We start from the raw sequence: 19,027 nt of genomic DNA, 5'->3' as shown, positions 1-19,027 counted from the left end.
CTTTTAACTGACATGCCTGTTGGTACCATTTGGTATTGACTCTGTTGAATCCTTTACAGGGCATCAGGTGAGGCTTATCTGATCTTGATGACTTCTGTCAGTGTTCATTGTATTGGTGGGGTGATACTTCCTTGATGCATCGCCAGCATCTGTTGTAGCTTTAGGTCCTTTGGAGGTCAGTATCGCTGATGCCAGTAAACTTGGGTTGGAGTTTAGAAGGACATTTAGCTCCTCCATATACACTCAAAGCAGAACAGCAGGGTGAATAGTAGTTCAGCCCCAAGTGTACATCTTGAGTGTTTGTCTAATAGGATGCTGCCACATAAAATTCATTCTTTGAAGACACTTGCTGCTTTCGCTTCCTGTGCAAATGTATGAAAAATAGCTATTGTGAAATGACTTGATAATCAAAACTGACACCTGATACCACTTGATGTACTGGTTCAGACTATGGCTGCTCAAAATAGTGGACTTTTCATTTGCTGAGAAACCTAACTAGAGTAGTACTAACAAGAAAGCCAAGCCAAATAAGGTGAAATGACCTAGGATTACCTTACCCACCAATTTGGAAAAATTGAAACCCAGGTGGCCGTGCCTGAGGTTGTAGACATGGAAACTCCTACACGTGCATGATTCAGCACTCAAAAGTTGTACAGCTTTGTAAATAGTGCTGACTTTGAGCTCCATTAGATTACATCACCCACTTGTGGGGACTGCTATTCTGCTTGACCTAGGAAACCTTGTATTTATTTTATTTATTTGGAATTTGATATACCTTCTTTAACTGACAAGCAGAGCAAGGCGGTTTACAATATAATAAAAAATAAAAGCAACAATATTGTGACAGGAAAGGTAATCAAAACTAACATTAACATTCAGTAGTATTGTAATCGATTTCTGTGTGTTCAACAGCAGCAGAGCACCAGTCAAACACACTGCAGTGGTGATGTAAAATATTTTATTAAATAGACCAATTTTAATATAAATATATATGTGGGGACTAATTTAAGCAACTATAATATATAATGTCCCAAACATCAATAATTCATCAAAATTTCATCCCTTAGTACAACGGAAAAAAAAGAGAAATATTTATATTTTTGGGGGGATCATCAGATGTAATAGCAACTCACACCATAGGGAACATCAGTTCCTTTCTTAGATGCTTCAGAGAAAATGGTTGTAGTGCAGAATCTTCATTAGATCGCCCTCTAAAATCTTTTTTATGTCATCATTCATGTTGCTTATCAATTTGAAATGTATATCGTAATTTTGACAAAAATATCTCAATGTGCAAATGTGCAATGTGCAAAAAAGCCTAGCACTTATCTTCAGAAATGGCAGCAATTCAATTCACAGGAGAACCTCCGCCGACATGGCCAGGTTTCGCAAAACTTCCTCAGGGAAGAGGCTCTCGTTCCATTACATGTTCGCTCCTGTCTATATAAAAAACAAAATGGCCGCCGTGTTTTTTCTATAGACAGGAGCAAACATGTAATGCAACGAGAGCCTCTTCCCTGAGGAAGTTTTGCGAAACCTGGCCATGTCAGCGGAGGTTCTCCTGTGAATTGAATTGCTGCCATTTCTGAAGATAAGTGCTAGGCTTTTTTGCACATTTGCACATTGAGATATTTTTGTCAAAATTGCGATATACCTTTCAAATTGATAAGCAACATGAATTATGATATAAAAAAGATTTTAGAGGGTGATCTAATGAAGATTCTGCACCACAACCATTTTCTTTGAAGTATCTAAGAAAGGAACTGATGTTCCCTATGGTGTGAGCTGCTATTACATCTGATGACCCCCTCCCCCCCCAAAAATATAAATATTTCTCTTTTTTTTTCTGTTGTACTACAGGATGAAATTTTGATAAAATATTTTATTGCACAAATAAAATCACAACGCCTTCCATTTGTCCCAATTCTGTGTGTTCATATATCAATAAAGCAGCATTATTAGGTATTTTGATCAGTGTCTGAATATTTATTTCTCCATTTGATCTTGTCTCTTTTGCTGAAGTGGATTTTTCACTACATACAGGTAGTGCTTGTTAGTTGGCGCTGGCTCCTAATTCTAGCAGCACCTTTTTTTTGTTTGTTTTTAAACATGACCTGCCTTCAGATGGATGTGGCTCTGGAAGGCAACAGCAACAGGTCTAGGTAATCTATTTGTCTGCAAGCTGTGATATCTATTATTTTTTCTTAATTAGAACAGCATAAGTTTAAATCTATATATTAAATTTTGGGTCACTGTTTTCACAGAATCTATAGTTTCTGAACAACATTTTTGGCTAGTAAAGGTATCACTTTTTCCACTCTTGGGCCTTCTTAATCCCACCCTAGCTCTGTCTTTTTATAGTTCCTGGTTCCTGTACTTTTGGTTCCACCCCTCCCGTCTCACTTTCTCTCTGGGCTGGACTAGGGGTTTTAAGGTGGTTCGAAGAACCTGAGGGACCACTCTTAAAGGTGAAGGGCTATGTTCTTTATAGCCCCTCACACAGACCTTTAAAAAAATAAATGCGAGAGGGAACCACCTGAATAATATTAGATTAAAACCTATAATAAAAGAATAAAAAGGAAGGCATCAGGACAAGATCTGATGGAATCCTAGGCCTCTGAATTAAAATTAAACAGGGAAAAACTAAATTTCTGGTCCTAACCAATCCTTTTGATCACACCCCATATTATAGTTTCATAATTGGTCAAACCACCTACCCACTGGAATGTACATTAAAAATATTAAGTGTGACTATTGATAGTCAACAAGCTTTTCAGCTCAAGTATCCATAGTCACAGCAAAGTCCTTTAAAACTCCGTGGAAACTTAAAAAAAAAAACCTAAGGTCTGTCTTCTCTACTGAAATCTTCCGACTCCTATTACAGACCCTTGTCCTAATACAAATTGACTACTATAATGCAGTCTACCCAGGATGTAAGGAACTAATACTAAAAATCTACAGACTGCCCAAAATACTGCAGCACGACTAGTCTATAGATTCTCATGTTTTGAGAGAGCCTCATCATTGTTGCTTAAGGTTCACTGGCTCCTCATAAAAACTAGTTACTTTTAAACTCTGTGTATTTGTCTTTCAAATACTGTATGTCATTGCCCCTGATCATATGCAGTCTCTTGTACAACTCTCCTTATGCAACGCTGTCTGTGGGACTAGGGACTATTTATCCTCCACTTTCCAAGTTGTAAGAAAATTGACTACAAATTAGTTATTGCAATTGGGTTCATTTAACAGGGTACTAAGTGTTGGAATTCCTTACCAAAATCAATCTGATGTCAGGACAATTATATGATGATCCGTAAAATACTAAAAACTTTTCTTGGAATTGATAAATAATTTGTGCATTGCTGAATTTCTCTAGCTCTGTATAGTTTTTCTTTTGTATCACACTCTGTAATAGCTATTGTAATGTATTATCATTTCTTATTCTTTGTAATATGACTGTTTATTGATGTAACCACAATGAACTGTTCTTGGGATAATGTGAGATAGGAATATCAATAAAATCTAATTAAAATACTTATATGAAATAAAAAAAATAATACATACATTATAGCAGAAAAAATAAAGGAAAGAGAGGGAAAGGGGAGAAGGTGGTAGGGGAAAGAGGAAAGGAAGTAAGGAAAGGGAAGTATGGGAAAGGAATGGGAAGAAAAAATTTAACAAAAAGAGGGGGAACAACCACAAAGGAACTCCACCAAAAAAACAAACGTAAGGCATTTTATCATAAATATAACTACCCTAGTATCAAATCTCAGAAAAGAAATTAGCATAAGGTCTAAGATCTTAATAATGCAGTTCAGTATGTCTAGTGCATTTGATGTAGTAGATCATAATGTCCTATTAAACATACTAGACAACTTTGGCATATGTGGCACAGTCCATAACTGGTTCTAAGGATTCCTGAAATCAAGATCTTACAAAATGAAAATGAAGGGAACCTTATTCTCACCTTGGTCACCGGACTGTGGCCTTCCTCAGGGCTCCCCACTATCGCCCATACTGTTTAACGTAATGATGTCACCCCTAGGTAACAGACTAGAAACAGCAGGATTCAAAACATTCATATATGCTGATGATGTTACCATATACATAACCTTCAAAAAGAACATTCAGGACATCTTACAAAAAGCAAAACTTGGCTTAAATTTGATGGAAACCTGGGTCTCAGAATCCAAACTAAAGAAGAAACTAAATTCATGGTAATTACCAATCTATTTGACCAAAAATGACTACAGCAGTTTCACAGTTGACAACACTTCATTCCCCATTGAAAATAATCTGAAAATTCTAGGAATAATTATAGACAAACATTTAACATTTGATACTCGAGTTTCTTCAGTAATCACAAAATCTTTCAGGTCTCTTTGGAAACTAAAAAGATCATATCTTATTTCTCATCAGAAACATTCAGACTATTGGTACAATCATTAATATTATCCCAATTTGATCATTGTAACACCATATATGCTGCCTTTAAGGAGTACTTGTTGAGAAAACTTCAGAAAGCTCAAAACACTACAGCTGGGTTCATATACAAAATCTCTCGTTTTGAAAGTGCCTCTCCTTTATTAATCAAATTACGCTGGCTTCCCATCAAAGTGAGTATAACCTTCAAATTATGTACCTTTATCTTTTAAATCCTAAATGGCATAGCTCCAGACTATATGGTAACATTAATAAACTTACCTGAAAGAAACACTAAATATGAGGCAAGAATCTATCTCAGACTATCAGGCTTATTTTCGAAAGAGAAGGATGCCCGCCTTTCGACACAAATCGGGAGATGGGCATCCTTCTCCCAGGGTCGCCCAAATCGGCATAATTGAAAGCCGATTTTGGGCGTCCCCAACTGCTTTCCGTCGCGGAGACAACCAAAGTTCCCAGGGGCATGTCAGAAGCGTAGCGAAGGCGGGACTTGGGAGTGCCTAACACATAGGCGTCCTTGACCCATAATGGAAAAAAGAAGGGCATCCCTGATGAGCACTTGGCCGACTTTACTTGGTCCCTTTTTTCTTATGACCAAGCCTCAAAAAGGTGCCCGAACTGACCAGATGACCACCAGAGAGAATCGGGGATGACCTCCCCTACTCCCCCAGTGGTCACTAACCCCCTCCCACCCTCAAAAAAACAACTTTAAAAATATTTTGTGCCAACCTCAAATGTCATACTCAGGTCCCTCGCAGCAGTATGCAGGTCCCTGGAGCAGTTTTAGTGGGTGCAGTGCATTTCAGACAGGCAGACCCAGGCCCACTCCCCCCCACCTGTTACACTTGAGGTGGTAAATGTGAGCCCTTCAAACCCCACCAGAAACCACTGTACCCACATCTAGGTGCCCCCCTTCACCCGTAAGGGCTATGGTAGTGGCGTACAGTTGTGGGTAGTGGGTTTTGGGGGGGCTCAGCACACAAGGTAAGGGAGCTATGCACTTGGGAGCAATTTATGAAGTCCACTGCAGTGCCCCCTAGGGTTGATGTTCTGGCATGTCAGGGGGACCAGTGCACTACTAATGCTGGCTCCTTCCACGACCAAAATGGCTTGGATTTGGTCGTTTCTGAGATGGGCGTCCTCGGTTTCCATTATCGCCGAAAATCAGAAACAACCAAGTCTAAGGACGACCATATCTAAGGTTAACCTAAATTTCAGGATTTGGGCGTTTCCGACCGTATTATCGAAACGAAAGATTGACGCTTATCTTGTTTCGATAATATGGGTTTCCCCGCCCCTTCACAGGGCCGTCCTGCGAGGGTGCCTCTCCACATCTCCCAAATTGCAGAAAAGTGATCTACAAAACTGTCCATTCTGTCTGCAGACTTCACTTACCTAGGAAAATGGTGGAACTCCTTGCCACCCAAAATAAGAAATATACAGCAATATACCAGATTCTGCAAAATCCTCAAATTGTTCCTATTTAAGCAAACCCTCACAAAGAACAACCATATCTCAACCAACTAATTATTACCGGAATTGGTTATTACGCTGTTTACCATTAACCTTCTCTGCTTCATGTACAATTTCTTATTCATAATAGATTTTCTAAATGTTAAACGTTCATAGATATCCCAGTACGTCTATATAATTGTATAATTGTATTTTTACAAAAAAAAATGACTTTCTTTTGCATTATTTGTTATAAGGTAACCTATACTGTTTTAAGCCAAATTGAGCTCATACTTATTTGGGGCAATGTGGGATATAAATATCATAAATAAAGAGAAGTACAGGAAGAGAGCCTTTTTCAAATGAAGGAGAGCTCTGGAATGAGGGGGCATATGACAAAGTTAAGAGGGAATAGGCTTAGGAGTAACCTAAGGAAGTATTATTTCATTTCACAGAAAGGGTGGTGGAGGCGTGGAATGACCTCCCGGTGGAGGTGGAGGAGTAAAGGACTGTTCCAGAATTTAAAAAGGCATGGGATAGGCATGTGGGATTGCTTAGGAACAGGAAGAATTAGGGATTATAGAGGATGGGCAGACTGGATGGGTCATATGGCCTTTATCTGCCGTCATGTTTCTATGTTTCTTCTATGTAAATACATATCCATAAATATATTTTTAAATGTAAAACGTATAAAAGGTGACATCAAACAGCCAAGTTCATTTACACAAAACAGGAAATAATAAATCTTTAAAAAAAATTATAAAAGCATACTTATAACAAGTATAACATTTCAAAAAATGATTTTTTTTTCAGTTTTCTTATGAAACTTCCAAGAGAGAATGCTAGCACATGATAGCAAATCATAATGAAACACTTATTAGAAAACTTTAAAGACAAATCATCACATACCATGAGGACATAAAACATGATTATATAAATATTAATGGAAGCATTAGATAAATATTAATGGAAGCATTAGAGACAGGTGTTCCCTAGATAAAAAAAATAAAAACTAAAAACCACAAAAGCATCACACAAATAATACTGAGATCAGTCTTCCCATGGCCTTGTCCTCCCAGAGGGACTCTTTCTTATTCCTCAGTGAGCTAATGGTTCAACTGACTCCCGTATAGAAATTCTTTTAGCCTTTCTTATTGCTTTGCATTTAAGGGTTGTTTTACTATGATGTGCCAGCTGATCTTTCGCATGAGTAAAAAATGCTAGCACCTTAGTAAAAGACCCTCATAATTTGCTAGTGCTTACGCAGTCTCCTGTTTTCTTCATTCTGATCCTTTTTCCATTGGGTCTTCCTTCCACCTTTTTTGATATGTGGAATAAATCTGATCTGTGCTTCCAAGATATTTCCAAACAGAGTACATGCATGATTTAAACTCCTAAACTTTGCAGCTGCTTCTTTTGTAGGTTTTTTTTTTTTTAATCATTTTCCTCATTTTATCATAGTTTCTTTTTGAAAGTTAAATGCTGACATAGCAAATTTTTTAGTATCTTCACTCCAGTTGTTTTATAAAATTTAATTATATTATCACTGTTGCCAAAGTCCTGCATTCCAATAAGTACTAAATCTGAAATAGCCCCCCCCCCCCCACACTTTTTTTTTTGTTTTGATCCAGCTGCTCCATAAGCGGTGTTTTTGTTTGTTTGTTTTTAATCTAAGAACTTTACTACCTTAGCATTTCCTGGCATTTTGTTTCTTTATTTAACGATCCTTATACCCTGCCTTTCAAAAACATCTAAGCGGGTTACAGTATTATACACAATCAAACATATAAACGGCGAGTGACTGTACTCACTCGCAAATGTGCAGTAGAGACTTCCCTGTCTGTCCCGCCCCCGCGTCAATACGTGATGACGGGAGGGGCGGGACAGAGAGGGAAACTGCGCCGCCGAGGTTGCTACCCCTCCCCCCCCACTTGGAGTCGCCGCTGCCGCCACCCCTCCACCCGGCCCGGGCCCTTTCTTCCCTTCTGAACTTACACATCCATTCGCCGAACGCAGCAACGCACATCAGCTGAGCTGCCCCTTCCTTCTCTGCCTGTGTCCCGCCCTTGCTGACGTTACGTCACAGGAGGGCGGGGCCACAGGCAGAGAAGGAAGGGCCCACGGCAGCTCAGCTGATGTGCCTTGCTGCGTTCGGCAAACGGATGTGTAAGTTCAGAAGCGAAGAGAGGGCCCGGGCCGGGTGGAGGGGTGGCAGCAGCAGCGGCGACTACGAGGGGGGGGGGAGTGGTGGTGACCTCGCAGTGGGGGTGAAGGAAAACTCCAATACCAGCCCGTTTTTACGGGCTCAACGGCTAGTAAAATATAAAACTAAGATGACAAAAAAAATCAAAAGCTTGCTTAAATAAAGAAACAAAACAAAAAACTTTTATTTAAGGCACTTATTCTTACAAAACAGAATGGAGCATCACTTCTAGACTTACATTGAAAACCATCACTGGACAATATAGAGTATAGTCAGTGTTAAATAAAAGTGTAAATGCAAATAACTGGAAGGAAAGCCTCAGATCCCACTTTCTCTAACGCTTGGAAAACCGCAAAAATTGACTGAGGGTCATTTAATGTCGCAGACGTTTAAAATTTTTTCCCTATAACTTCCAGCCTTTTATTTGCATTTATATTTGTATTTTGTGTTTATATTGACCATACTCAGTTTTACAGATGACATTTAGATGGTCATAAAGACAAGTGGGCTAATACTCAATTTTGTTGACTTGCAGCTTTTTGGATCTAGTGCATCAAGACATCAATACTTTACTTACGGTTAAGTGGACAAAGCTAAAAGCTAATGGATTTTGCAGATTTTTACATGTGATTGAACAGGCTATCTCCATTGGCCATGTGGACAGCTAGACCAATCACCACATGATTGAAAAATGGGTTAGCCAACTTGCCTGTAACACCTTCCATTTATGTAGATAATACTGAGGTCATGGAGAGGGGTCTTCATTTACCCTTCTAAAATGGGCCTTCACATCTTTTGAAGTATTGCATAAAACCTTGAGTTTTACAAGTTGTGATGTCTGGCCAACATTTAGTATGACAACGTGCCAAAGGTTTTTTTTCCAGATACCAAAACAGCTACTGTAGTAAGACTTTATACATTATATCCTCGGGGACCCACTGGTAAATACTGTATACTCTTGATTTGATACATTATACATTAAAAATCTTTAATATTTGCATGGTCCTGTTGCTCTGACCTTCCAGAACATAGGTGATCCTAAAGGTAAGCAGATGATATTTTTGTATTCACACTAGAACTTTTTTTTTTTTTCACATTTCATGGTCCCCAAGCTCAAGAGAGAAGCCAAAACTGTTTTACAGTTTTGTGGAGAACTGTCAAAGTATAGTATTTGATTCCAAAAATAGTTTTCAAGGCATGATAACTTAGTTCACACAAAGAAGAGGCAAAAACAATCTGTTATTTCTGCTTTAAAATGTTGCTTGTCAAAAGAATAAAATGTATTCTATGTTTTGCTAGATGGAAATAAAAGCAGTTGTCTTTATAAATGATCAAGTTTAAATAGCTTCCGTGCCCATTACCTTTTTTGGGTTTGACATACAGTATCTATTTTCTACTTCCAGATCATATTTGCACAGTCTTCTTTGTAAATGCTAATTGAATAAGTATGGTGATTTTAATCTGAGAGGTGGCATTTTTCACTGGCAGCCTAGATTTTCTTGTGTTTAGTGGTTTCAGTTCCCACATAACAAGAAGCCATCTTCTTTGATATAAAATCTGTACTGGTTCCAGCTATCAGTCTGGTCAGCCTTTTCTGACAGATGAGTATTGTATACCTTGGATTGGCTGTTGGCTGTTAACGTATCTCACCACATAAGATGCAATGTATACTACAGAAGTTATAGAAATGGGAAATTTCATTCACAAATGGGTTCTTTAAAACAGTAGTCTGTTATGATTGGGGAGCATAAATTTGCATTTAACTGTGGACTTTATTTTTTTTAATAAAATTCACATTTGATAGGCAAGTGTGACCTGGAAGTCATAGAACATATAACCTAAAGGTCTGCTTTACAAAATCTTTGAAATGTTTTCCTAGAATTATGCAATTAAGAATAAGGTATTGCAAGTTTTTAAAAATTGAAACTGGAATATTAAATTTAACTCTGGCTATACTGAAAAGTACTTGGGAGTGAGACTTACACAGCGTGTGTCATTTCAGAACAGAGTTGGCCTCCATAGTGTACAGTTTGACAAGTTTCATCTCACCTATTTAGGCTTTTTGGTGGTTTGGTACTTGACATCAAAAGGAAAGCACCTTTTTTCTTGAGTGACTTCAAGGATGCATTAAGCCTGCAGTGCCTGGCCTCGGTTCTTTTCCTATACTGTGCCTGTATGTCTCCTGTAATCACTTTTGGAGGGCTCCTGGGAGAAGCTACACAAGGCAATATAGTGAGTACAAAACAACCCAGCAGCACCCAGGCTTTGTACCCCTTCCAATGCAAGGTGTCCAATTGCATTTCTCACGTGCTTATACTGATGTTTGTAGCATTTGATCTGTCCAAGAGTAGACTCCCCCCCCCCCCCCCACCCCCACAGAAGGTATCTGTTATGAAAAAATAAGTGGGGAACCCATATGAATAGAAAACACATAGTTCAGGTAAACCTACTTTATAGCTAGAGATTAAGTTTTCTTTTCTCTTATACTTTAAAATAAAGAAATTTGAGCTATAAAATGCATTGATACTAAAGGCCTACTTACCGTATTTTTCGGACTATAAGACGCACTTTTTTCCCCCAAAATTTGGGAGGAAAATGGGGGGTGCGTCTTATAGTCCGAAGGTAGCGTTTTTGGACCTCCGTTCTGTACTTACAGGATTCCATGTTCCCTGGTGGTCTAGTGACGTCGGGGCAGGAAAGAGCCCCCTCTTTCCTGCCCATCGCGCTGCTCTCCGTGCTTCTCAATGCTTTCTGACGGTCTCGGCGAGATTCAAAATGGCCGCCGTCGGTGGCCATTTTGAATCTCGCCGAGACCGTCAGAAAGCATTGAGAAGCACGGAGAGCAGCGCGATGGGCAGGAAAGAGGGGGCTCTTTCCTGCCCCGACGTCACTAGACCACCAGGGAACATGGAATCCTGTAAGTACAGAACGGAGGTCCAAAACCCGGACAAGACGCACCGGAGCACCTAGGTTTTAGAGGAGGGAAAGAGGAAAATTTTTTTTTTCCTATTTCCCTCCTCTAAAACCTAGGTGCGTCTTATGGTCCAGTGCGTCTTATGGTCCGAAAAATACGGTAAGTTATGGAAAAGGTTCCTGATGATGAGTAATATAGTGATCTTTATGTTATGTAGGCTTGATGGGATGATGATCAAGTTGTTCTAAATTCAATCCTGAATGTAAGGAATGAAAAACTACATACATCTATCTTTAATCATTGCTTTATATGTTTAGGGCTAGATTCTATATATGGTGCCTAGGCATATTCTGTAAAGTACGCCTAAATCTTATAGAATAGGCTTAAATTTCCACATGGTATTATATAGACTATGCCAAATGGCTCTCTATGCGACCAAATTTGGTCATATCCATTTAGGCCACATTTTACTTGCTGTAAATCCTGACACCTAAATTAGACGCAGATTGGGTAAATTCTATAATCGCATAGATTTTAGAAACATCCATGCGCTCTTTTCAACTATGCAACTTAGAATTTAAGCACACTACATTATAGAATACACTTAGCGAGTTGTGTGTGTAAATCTGAACACCAATTACTGCTGATAATTGCTTGTTAATATCCAATTAACAGTACTGATTAGCTAGCTAACCAGTTAAGGTGTGTTCATTGTTGTAGAATACACTTTTGGTTTCCACACGGAAATTGAGGTGCCATGTGCAGAATCCTGGGGATTAGATGTAGAATTTAATGAGAGAAAATCCCCTTTTCTCTGTATCTTTTCTTCCATGTGGCTGTACTGTAGTCTTGTAATAGCTGGTTCTTTCCCAACCCTTGAAATGGAAAAGGGCAACTTTCAAATTTAATTAAATGCATGAATTTCTTATTCTAACTTTTTCACAAAGAAGTTTGCAATGCTTTCCAAGTAAGTTTGGAAACATTTTAAATAGGAAGAATGCTGTTCAAAGTTAACATAGTTGGGTTTAAAAAAGAGTTGTACAAGTTCCTGGAAGAAAAGTCCATAGTCTTATTGAGATGGATATGGGGGAGGCCACTGCTTGGAATGTTGCTACCAGTTGGGTTTCTAACGGGTACTTTTGACCTGGATTGGCCACTATTGGAAGCAGGATACTGAGCCAGATGGACCATTGGTCTGGCCTAGTATAGCTATTCTTATGTTCTTAATTTGAGAAAAGTTGAATAAGAGGGTACTGTTAGACTGAACAGTGACATTAACAAATATCTATTTTAAATATTCTAGTTCTGGTTTTACCTGACTGCATGTTTAGATGATAACAGGGGTTCTTAAGGGGTGTGAGTTCAGTCAAACAGGATGTGGAAAAGGGTCCTAACACCTAATGCTGTTGATTGAAACTTTCTAGTCAGAGTGAAGGCAGATATTAGGACAGTTGTTGGTAGTGTAACTGTATACTACTGTAATTTTAGCAGCATGTTAGAAGTGTCATTGTTTGCAGACTAGTGGACACGTGGTCTAAGAAGAGGACATAAAGGTTTCGTTGATCAGTTAGGGGTGCAGGAACCAAAAAAGATTTAGAACCCCTGATTTATAATATTTAAAATTATAAGCAGGATTGAATTAGTCACCCAAGCAGCTGATGTAATCTGACAGCACAAAGATGGAATAGCTTCCCAGAGCATTTGTTAATCTTTCTGCAAGCTTCAGACTATTTCCTCAGTTTTTTCCTTCTCTTCCAAATGGGCATGAAAACAACCCTCATTGAAATTTATATTGAAGTCTTCTTTTGTTTTACCAATGCTATTTTGTCACATTTAGTATTCTTCATCTTCATCATGGATTTATGATTCAGATTATGAGGCTTCAGGGTTTGCTTGATATATAGTGATGTGAGAGTTTTTCTTCCCTCCTGATTTCACCTGTTATATGTCACACTGAATGGATTCTTATCTGTAAAAAATATATAGTAATACTGTATTAGACAAAGGGAACATTTGTGAACATAAGCTTTTAAATTGCCTCATTTAAAGAACAGTTATCCAAATCACCCATGTGAAAAACTACCCTCTCAACTTAATAACTGGATTCCCCACCTTTAGCAGCAATGATTGAATGCTTCTTATAATCTCTTAAATTATGTTGTGTTTTATGTGCAATGATCAGACGTTTGTTATTTTGAAATGATTAAGGTTCTGAATTATATGCCAGTGTTTCTTAAGAATCTTCATAATATCCTTTGAGAGGTGAGTAAAAGAGAAGGTGCAGGCCATATCGCTTATTTTTTTAGTAGCAGGTTTCAACAAATTTGCTGTCTGTAGATTTTGCCTTTGCCTTTATGTAGCCTCTATTGATACAATCAACTTGTATCTCTTTTCAATACATTGTTTCACATACCCAATGACCTTTCTTCAAAATGAATGTATTCCGAACATAACCATCTAAATCTGAGGAATTAACTGTAGCAGAGATTATAGAAACTGCCACAATAGAACTTTAAAAACTAATCTAAAAGTTTAACATTGGTCGGTTTTCCCTTTGCAATAAGCTATCTGAATGTCTAAAAATGGTAGTCGTTGTTGAATTCCATTTTAAAGTTTACATTTTTGTCTAAGCTATTTAACCTTGAATGAAACATATTTAGCTGAGAAGCAAGGCTTTGACTCTACTGCAGTCCTCTGTTTCTTATAACAAACCCACCCTCCTGCCAACACAAAGGTTTTCCTTCACTTGGATGCTTTTGGATACAGTTAAAAATATTTTTCTTTTCCTTTGACAAGGCAGATTACAACTGCTGCAATCAGTTCAAATGGTTGTGTTCCACTTTGGTCACAGCCAGAACCTAATTTTTGTCCCATTTGCTTATAGCAAAATGAGAAGAGTGCATTGGGCCTTACTTTCAGTGGGCTCAGTCTCTCCAGCTAGAGAATGACACAGGGACAAAGTTTGTCCCCTTCTCCCTGAGCTCTGACCCCATCTGCAGAAGCCAAGAACAGATATTTAGTACAACGTCAGAGATACAGAAAGAGATGCATTTACTCCTGTGCTGTGCAGAATATAAACATGGCAGGGATGGTATGTTAGGGGAATGCTGACTAGGGCAACTGCCCTTGGCCACTGACCAGAGAACCCTAAGCCTGCTGGAAGCTGAAGAGAGTGCAGCCATGACTAATACCAGCTCTGGAAGGATGTACATTTCAAATCTGGCGTATTCTAATCACAAAATAGAAAATGTTTTTCTATCTTTTGTTGTCTGATCATCTCTGGTTTATACTTCCCTCTGTTAACTCACTCACCAGGATCTCCTGACCATTTGACATCTCTTCTTCTCCATGTCCACCATCCATCTTCCATGTGTCCCTCTCATCCACCATGTTTAGCATCTTCCTTCTCTGTGTCCGTATACTTCCCTGTCCTGTATCTCCCCTATGTTCATATCCCCACATCCTTCATCATCTCTCTATCTTCCTATCCTCGTCCCCTATGTCAAACATCACTCCCTAATGTCTCTTTGCCACCCATCTCTCTTCTGTGTTCCTATTCTCCATGTATAACATCATCCCTCTGTGTCCATATACTATCCCCACACAGCAACTCCCCTTTGTGTCCCTATCCCTGTGCCACCTCCCTCCCCCAACATATGCACATCATTTCTCCTCTGTTTCTGTTAACACTCCTCTGTCAATGTGTCTCTGTCCTCTCCAATCCAACCTAGCTTCTCTTCCCCCTCCCTCCTCCCATCATCTGGCTCATCTGCCTGCCTTCCTTCCCTTTCTCCTTCCTGGGTTCAGAATTCCTTCCTTCTGACAAACAAGGAATTCCCAAAACTTCACAGAAAACTTCTAGACTGTCATAAATATCTTGCGAGACAGGCCTTTGATGCTTTCTCCACCTTAGCAGTAGCAATTCACAGATTATCCTGGATCAAAGCCTCTGACCCTCAGACCTTGAATCTGCTGTCCAGAACTATCTAGCAGGTGTCCCTTGTCATGGAGAAAACTTGTTTAGTGACAAAATTGAGGATGTGGCCGATCTAATTAAAAAAGCATATGGATATAATGAAAATTCTGTCTAGGCCTCAAACTACTACTGCTTCTACTAGAAGATTTCAAGGAGGGTAACAACATTCCAAGCATTGATGCACTCCTATGCTGCGTTCACTTCAACGGACCACACACCAATGCTCGAGTCCAGGACAGCAGCGGGGACAAAAATCCCAGTCGCATGAGAGGACTTCAGCATCCCTATGCAGGACTTAATAGTTTCTGGACAAATTTGTTGCTGGTGAGTCTTACATGAGGGAGCTAAATGATACTAGGAGCTCCTTTTTACTCGAACCATCCATACTGCCTACTCGGGACTAATTCAAGACAGGGCCTCAATGTTTCAGCCATGCTTCTCAGGTGCTCCCATACAGAGTGAACAGGTTGTGCAGTTTCATCCTCTGCAAGAAAACAATATTTTGAAGAAATCCTGGAATTTTATGGCGCAAATTCAGAGGCTAGCCTGAAGCACCTATGAGATATCATCTTTCATCACCTCAGGCCCTTCATCCCAATACTGGTCATTAATGGTCTAAATTCAGAGGCTAAGAGCAATACTATTCTGATGGGCCCCTCCGTTTCTCTGGAAGGTAGTTTTACATAAGAAGATAAGCGTTGCCATATGGGGGCAGACCGAAAGTCCTTCAAGCCAAGTATCCTGTTTCCAACAGCACCAATCCAGGTCACAAATACCTGGCAAGATCTAAAGAGTAAACAATTTTATCCTGCTTATCCTACAAATAGTGGATTTTCCCAAGTCCATCTTAAAAGAAAAGGCCATAAGCCATTATTAGGAAATTATCCAAACCATTTTTAAACCTTGCTAAGCTAGCTGCTTTTATCACATTCTCTGGCTTCGAATTCCAGAGTTTAATTACTTGTTGAGTGAAGAAATGTTTTCTCTGGTTTGTTTTAAATTTACCACTTAGTAGCTTCATTGTGTGCCCCCTATTATTTATTTATTTTTTTGGATTTGCTCACACCTTTTTCAGTAGTAGCTGAAGGTGAGTTACATTCAGGTACATTGGATATTTCTCTGTCCCAGGAGGGCGCACAATCTAAGTTTGTACCTGAGGCAATGGAGGGTTAAGTGACTTGCTCAAGATCACAAGGAGCAGCAGTGGGATTTGAACCGGCCACCTCTGGATTGCAAGACCGGTGCTCTAACCACTAGGCCACTCCTCCACTAGCTTCCCTAGTCTTAGTATTTTTGGAAAGAGTAAACTTGATTCAAATGTACCCGTTCCACTCCACTCAGTATTTTATAGGCCTCTATCATATCTCCCCTCAGCCATCTTTTCTCCAAGCTGAAGAACCCTAGCCACTTTAGCCTTTCCTCCTAGGGAAATTGTCCCATCCCCTTTATCATTTTCATCACTCATCTCTGTACCTTTTCAAATTCCAATATATCTTGAGATGTGGTAACAGATTTTACATAGTATTCAAGGTGCAGTATCACCATGGAGCAATCCAAAGGCATTATAACATTCTCATTTTTGTTTTCCATTCCTTTCCTATTAATTCCTAACATTCTGTTTGCTTTCTTAGATGCTGCTGTACACCTAGCAGAGGGTTTCAGTTTATTATCAACGATGACACCTAGATCCTTTTCCTAGGCTGTGACTCCTAATCTGGAACCTTGCATCATATAGCTATAGTTTGGGTTCCTCTTTCCCACATACGTCTTTGCACTTGCTCACATTAAACACCGTCTGCCATTTGAATGCCTAGTCTACCAGTCTTGTAAGGTTGTCTGGCAATTTTTCACAATCCTCTTGTGATTTAAGAGCTTTGAATAATTTTGTGTCCTCAGCAAATTGAATTACCTCACTAGGTATTTCCAACTCTAGTTCATTTATAAATATGTTAAGAGTAGTAGTTCCAGTACAGATCCCTGCGGAACCCCACTATCTACCCTTCTCTATTGAGAATACTGACCATTTAACTCTGCTTTCTATCTTTTGAGCAGTTTTTAATCCATAATAGGACATTATATCCTATCCCATGACTTTCTGATTTCCTCAAGAGTCTTTTATGAGGTGCTTTGTCAAATACCTTTTGAAAATCCAGATACAAAATACCAACAGATTCACCTTTATCCACGTATTCACCCCTTCAAAGAAATGTAGTAGATTGGTAAATCAAGATTCCCCTTTACTAAAACCATCTTGGCTTTGTCTCATTAATCCATGCTTATGTATATTCTCCATAATTTTATTCTTTATAGTAGTCTCTACCATTTTGCCTGGCACTGACATCAGGCTCACTGGTCTATACTTTCCTGGATCACTTCTGGAACCCTTTTTATAAATTAGAGTTAGATTAGCCACCCTCCAATCTTCTGGTACCATGCTTACTTTTAAAGATAAATTACATATTACTAACAATAGCTCTGCAAGTTCATTTTTCAATTCTATTAGTACTCTAGGATGTATACCATCCAGTCCAGGCAATTTGCTACTCTTCAGTTTGCTAAATTGTCCTATTATGTCTTTTAGATTTGTAGCGTTTTGTTATAGTTTCTCTAACTCATTAGATTGCATCACTGGTATCTCTCCAAACAGCACACAGAACAAGAAGCCTCCACAACAAACACTAAGGTCAACACCACAGCAGAGGATGAAAAACCAAGTAGTTGGTGCCAGCAATTCTGATGCAGACATTGCAGCCGAAGCACGGCCTGCGTCGAGTGATCTCAAAGTTTAATAAAGAATTGCTGGCACCAATTGCTTTCTGTTGTTGTTTCCTCCTGTGTGGGTACTGACACTGGTATCTCTCCCACATCTATCTTGGTGAAAACTGAAGCAAAGAATTCATTTAATCTCTCCACTATGGCCGTGTGTTCCTTCATTTAATCTCTCCACTATGGCCTTGTGTTCCATGGGTGCCCCTTTTACCCCTTGGTCGTCTAGCGGTCCAACATATTCTTTTACCAAACCTTTTGTTTTTAATATACCTAAAGTTTTTACAATGTGTTTTTTGCCTCCAACACAGACTTCTTTTCAAAAGTCTCTTTGCCTTCCTTATTAGTGCATTTCATTTGACTTGCCATTCCTTATGCTGTTTCCTATTTTCAGTTGGATCCTTCTTCCATTTTCTGAAGGATTTTCTTTTAGCTCTAATAGCTTCCTTCACCTCACTTTTTAACCATGCTGGCTGTCATTTGGCCTTCCTTCCTTCCTTTTTTTAATGACAATGTTAACAAACCTATGTAAGCCACATTGAGCCTGCAAATAGGTGGGGGAATGTGGGATACAAATGCAATAAATAAATACATAATAGTATTTATATCCTACATATACAATTTCTAGTTCAGTGTGGCTAACAAAAAGAAGAAGCTAGGCATACACAGGACAAATCAACTACATTCCTATGTACTTCTTAAACAAGTAGGTCTTTTTAGCATTTTACAAATCTTTCCATTATCTGTGTACTAATCATGAATGGGTGTTGTTCCAGTAACTGGCTGTCTGATGAGGAATTGTTGCAGAAAATAACTTTTTATAAACTATCCCCAAGGATTGGGATAATGCAAAATCAAGAACTCTATTGAAGCAATTGATCAGTGGTAGCATATAGTATCAAAAAGACTAAAGAACACATTTTAAAAATAATGCGTGAATTGGCAGGCAAATCAAACATTGCAAAAGAAGTGTTGTTCTTTCAAATTTTGGACACTTAAAATCAAATGAGCCGCAGCGTTTAATAACGTTTGGACTTTCTGCAAAACAGCCTCCTTACAACCCAGGAGGATACTATTGCAGTAATCCAGGTGAGCTAAAAACCATAGTTTGTGTACAACCATTCTAAAAATATCTGGAGAAAAATTGTCTAATTCTTCTTCTTCTCCACAATAGCTTAAAAGCTTTGGATGTTACTGCCTTTACTTGTATCTCAAATGAATGGTTTTTATCAAATGTCACACCCAGGATATTTAAGGTAGATTTCAGGGGAAA

General features: G+C 38.9%; 1 protein-coding gene across 1 annotated transcript in view; it reads left to right on the top strand.

Annotated features, from left to right (window-relative positions):
* Positions 1–19,027, top strand: part of SLC4A7 (solute carrier family 4 member 7) — a 413,178-nt gene that overhangs the window by 225,492 nt on the left and 168,659 nt on the right. Inside the window, 1 exon segment of the mRNA XM_030205798.1 lies at positions 10,156–10,330. Within this exon segment, the coding sequence (XP_030061658.1) occupies positions 10,156–10,330 (175 nt within the window).

The sequence above is a fragment of the Microcaecilia unicolor genome, chromosome 1 (genome assembly GCF_901765095.1).
Source record: "Microcaecilia unicolor chromosome 1, aMicUni1.1, whole genome shotgun sequence".
Classification (NCBI taxonomy): Eukaryota; Metazoa; Chordata; class Amphibia; order Gymnophiona; family Siphonopidae; genus Microcaecilia; species Microcaecilia unicolor.
Note: the sequence above shows the minus strand (reverse complement) of the source record. Positions and strands in the feature narration are given on the sequence as shown.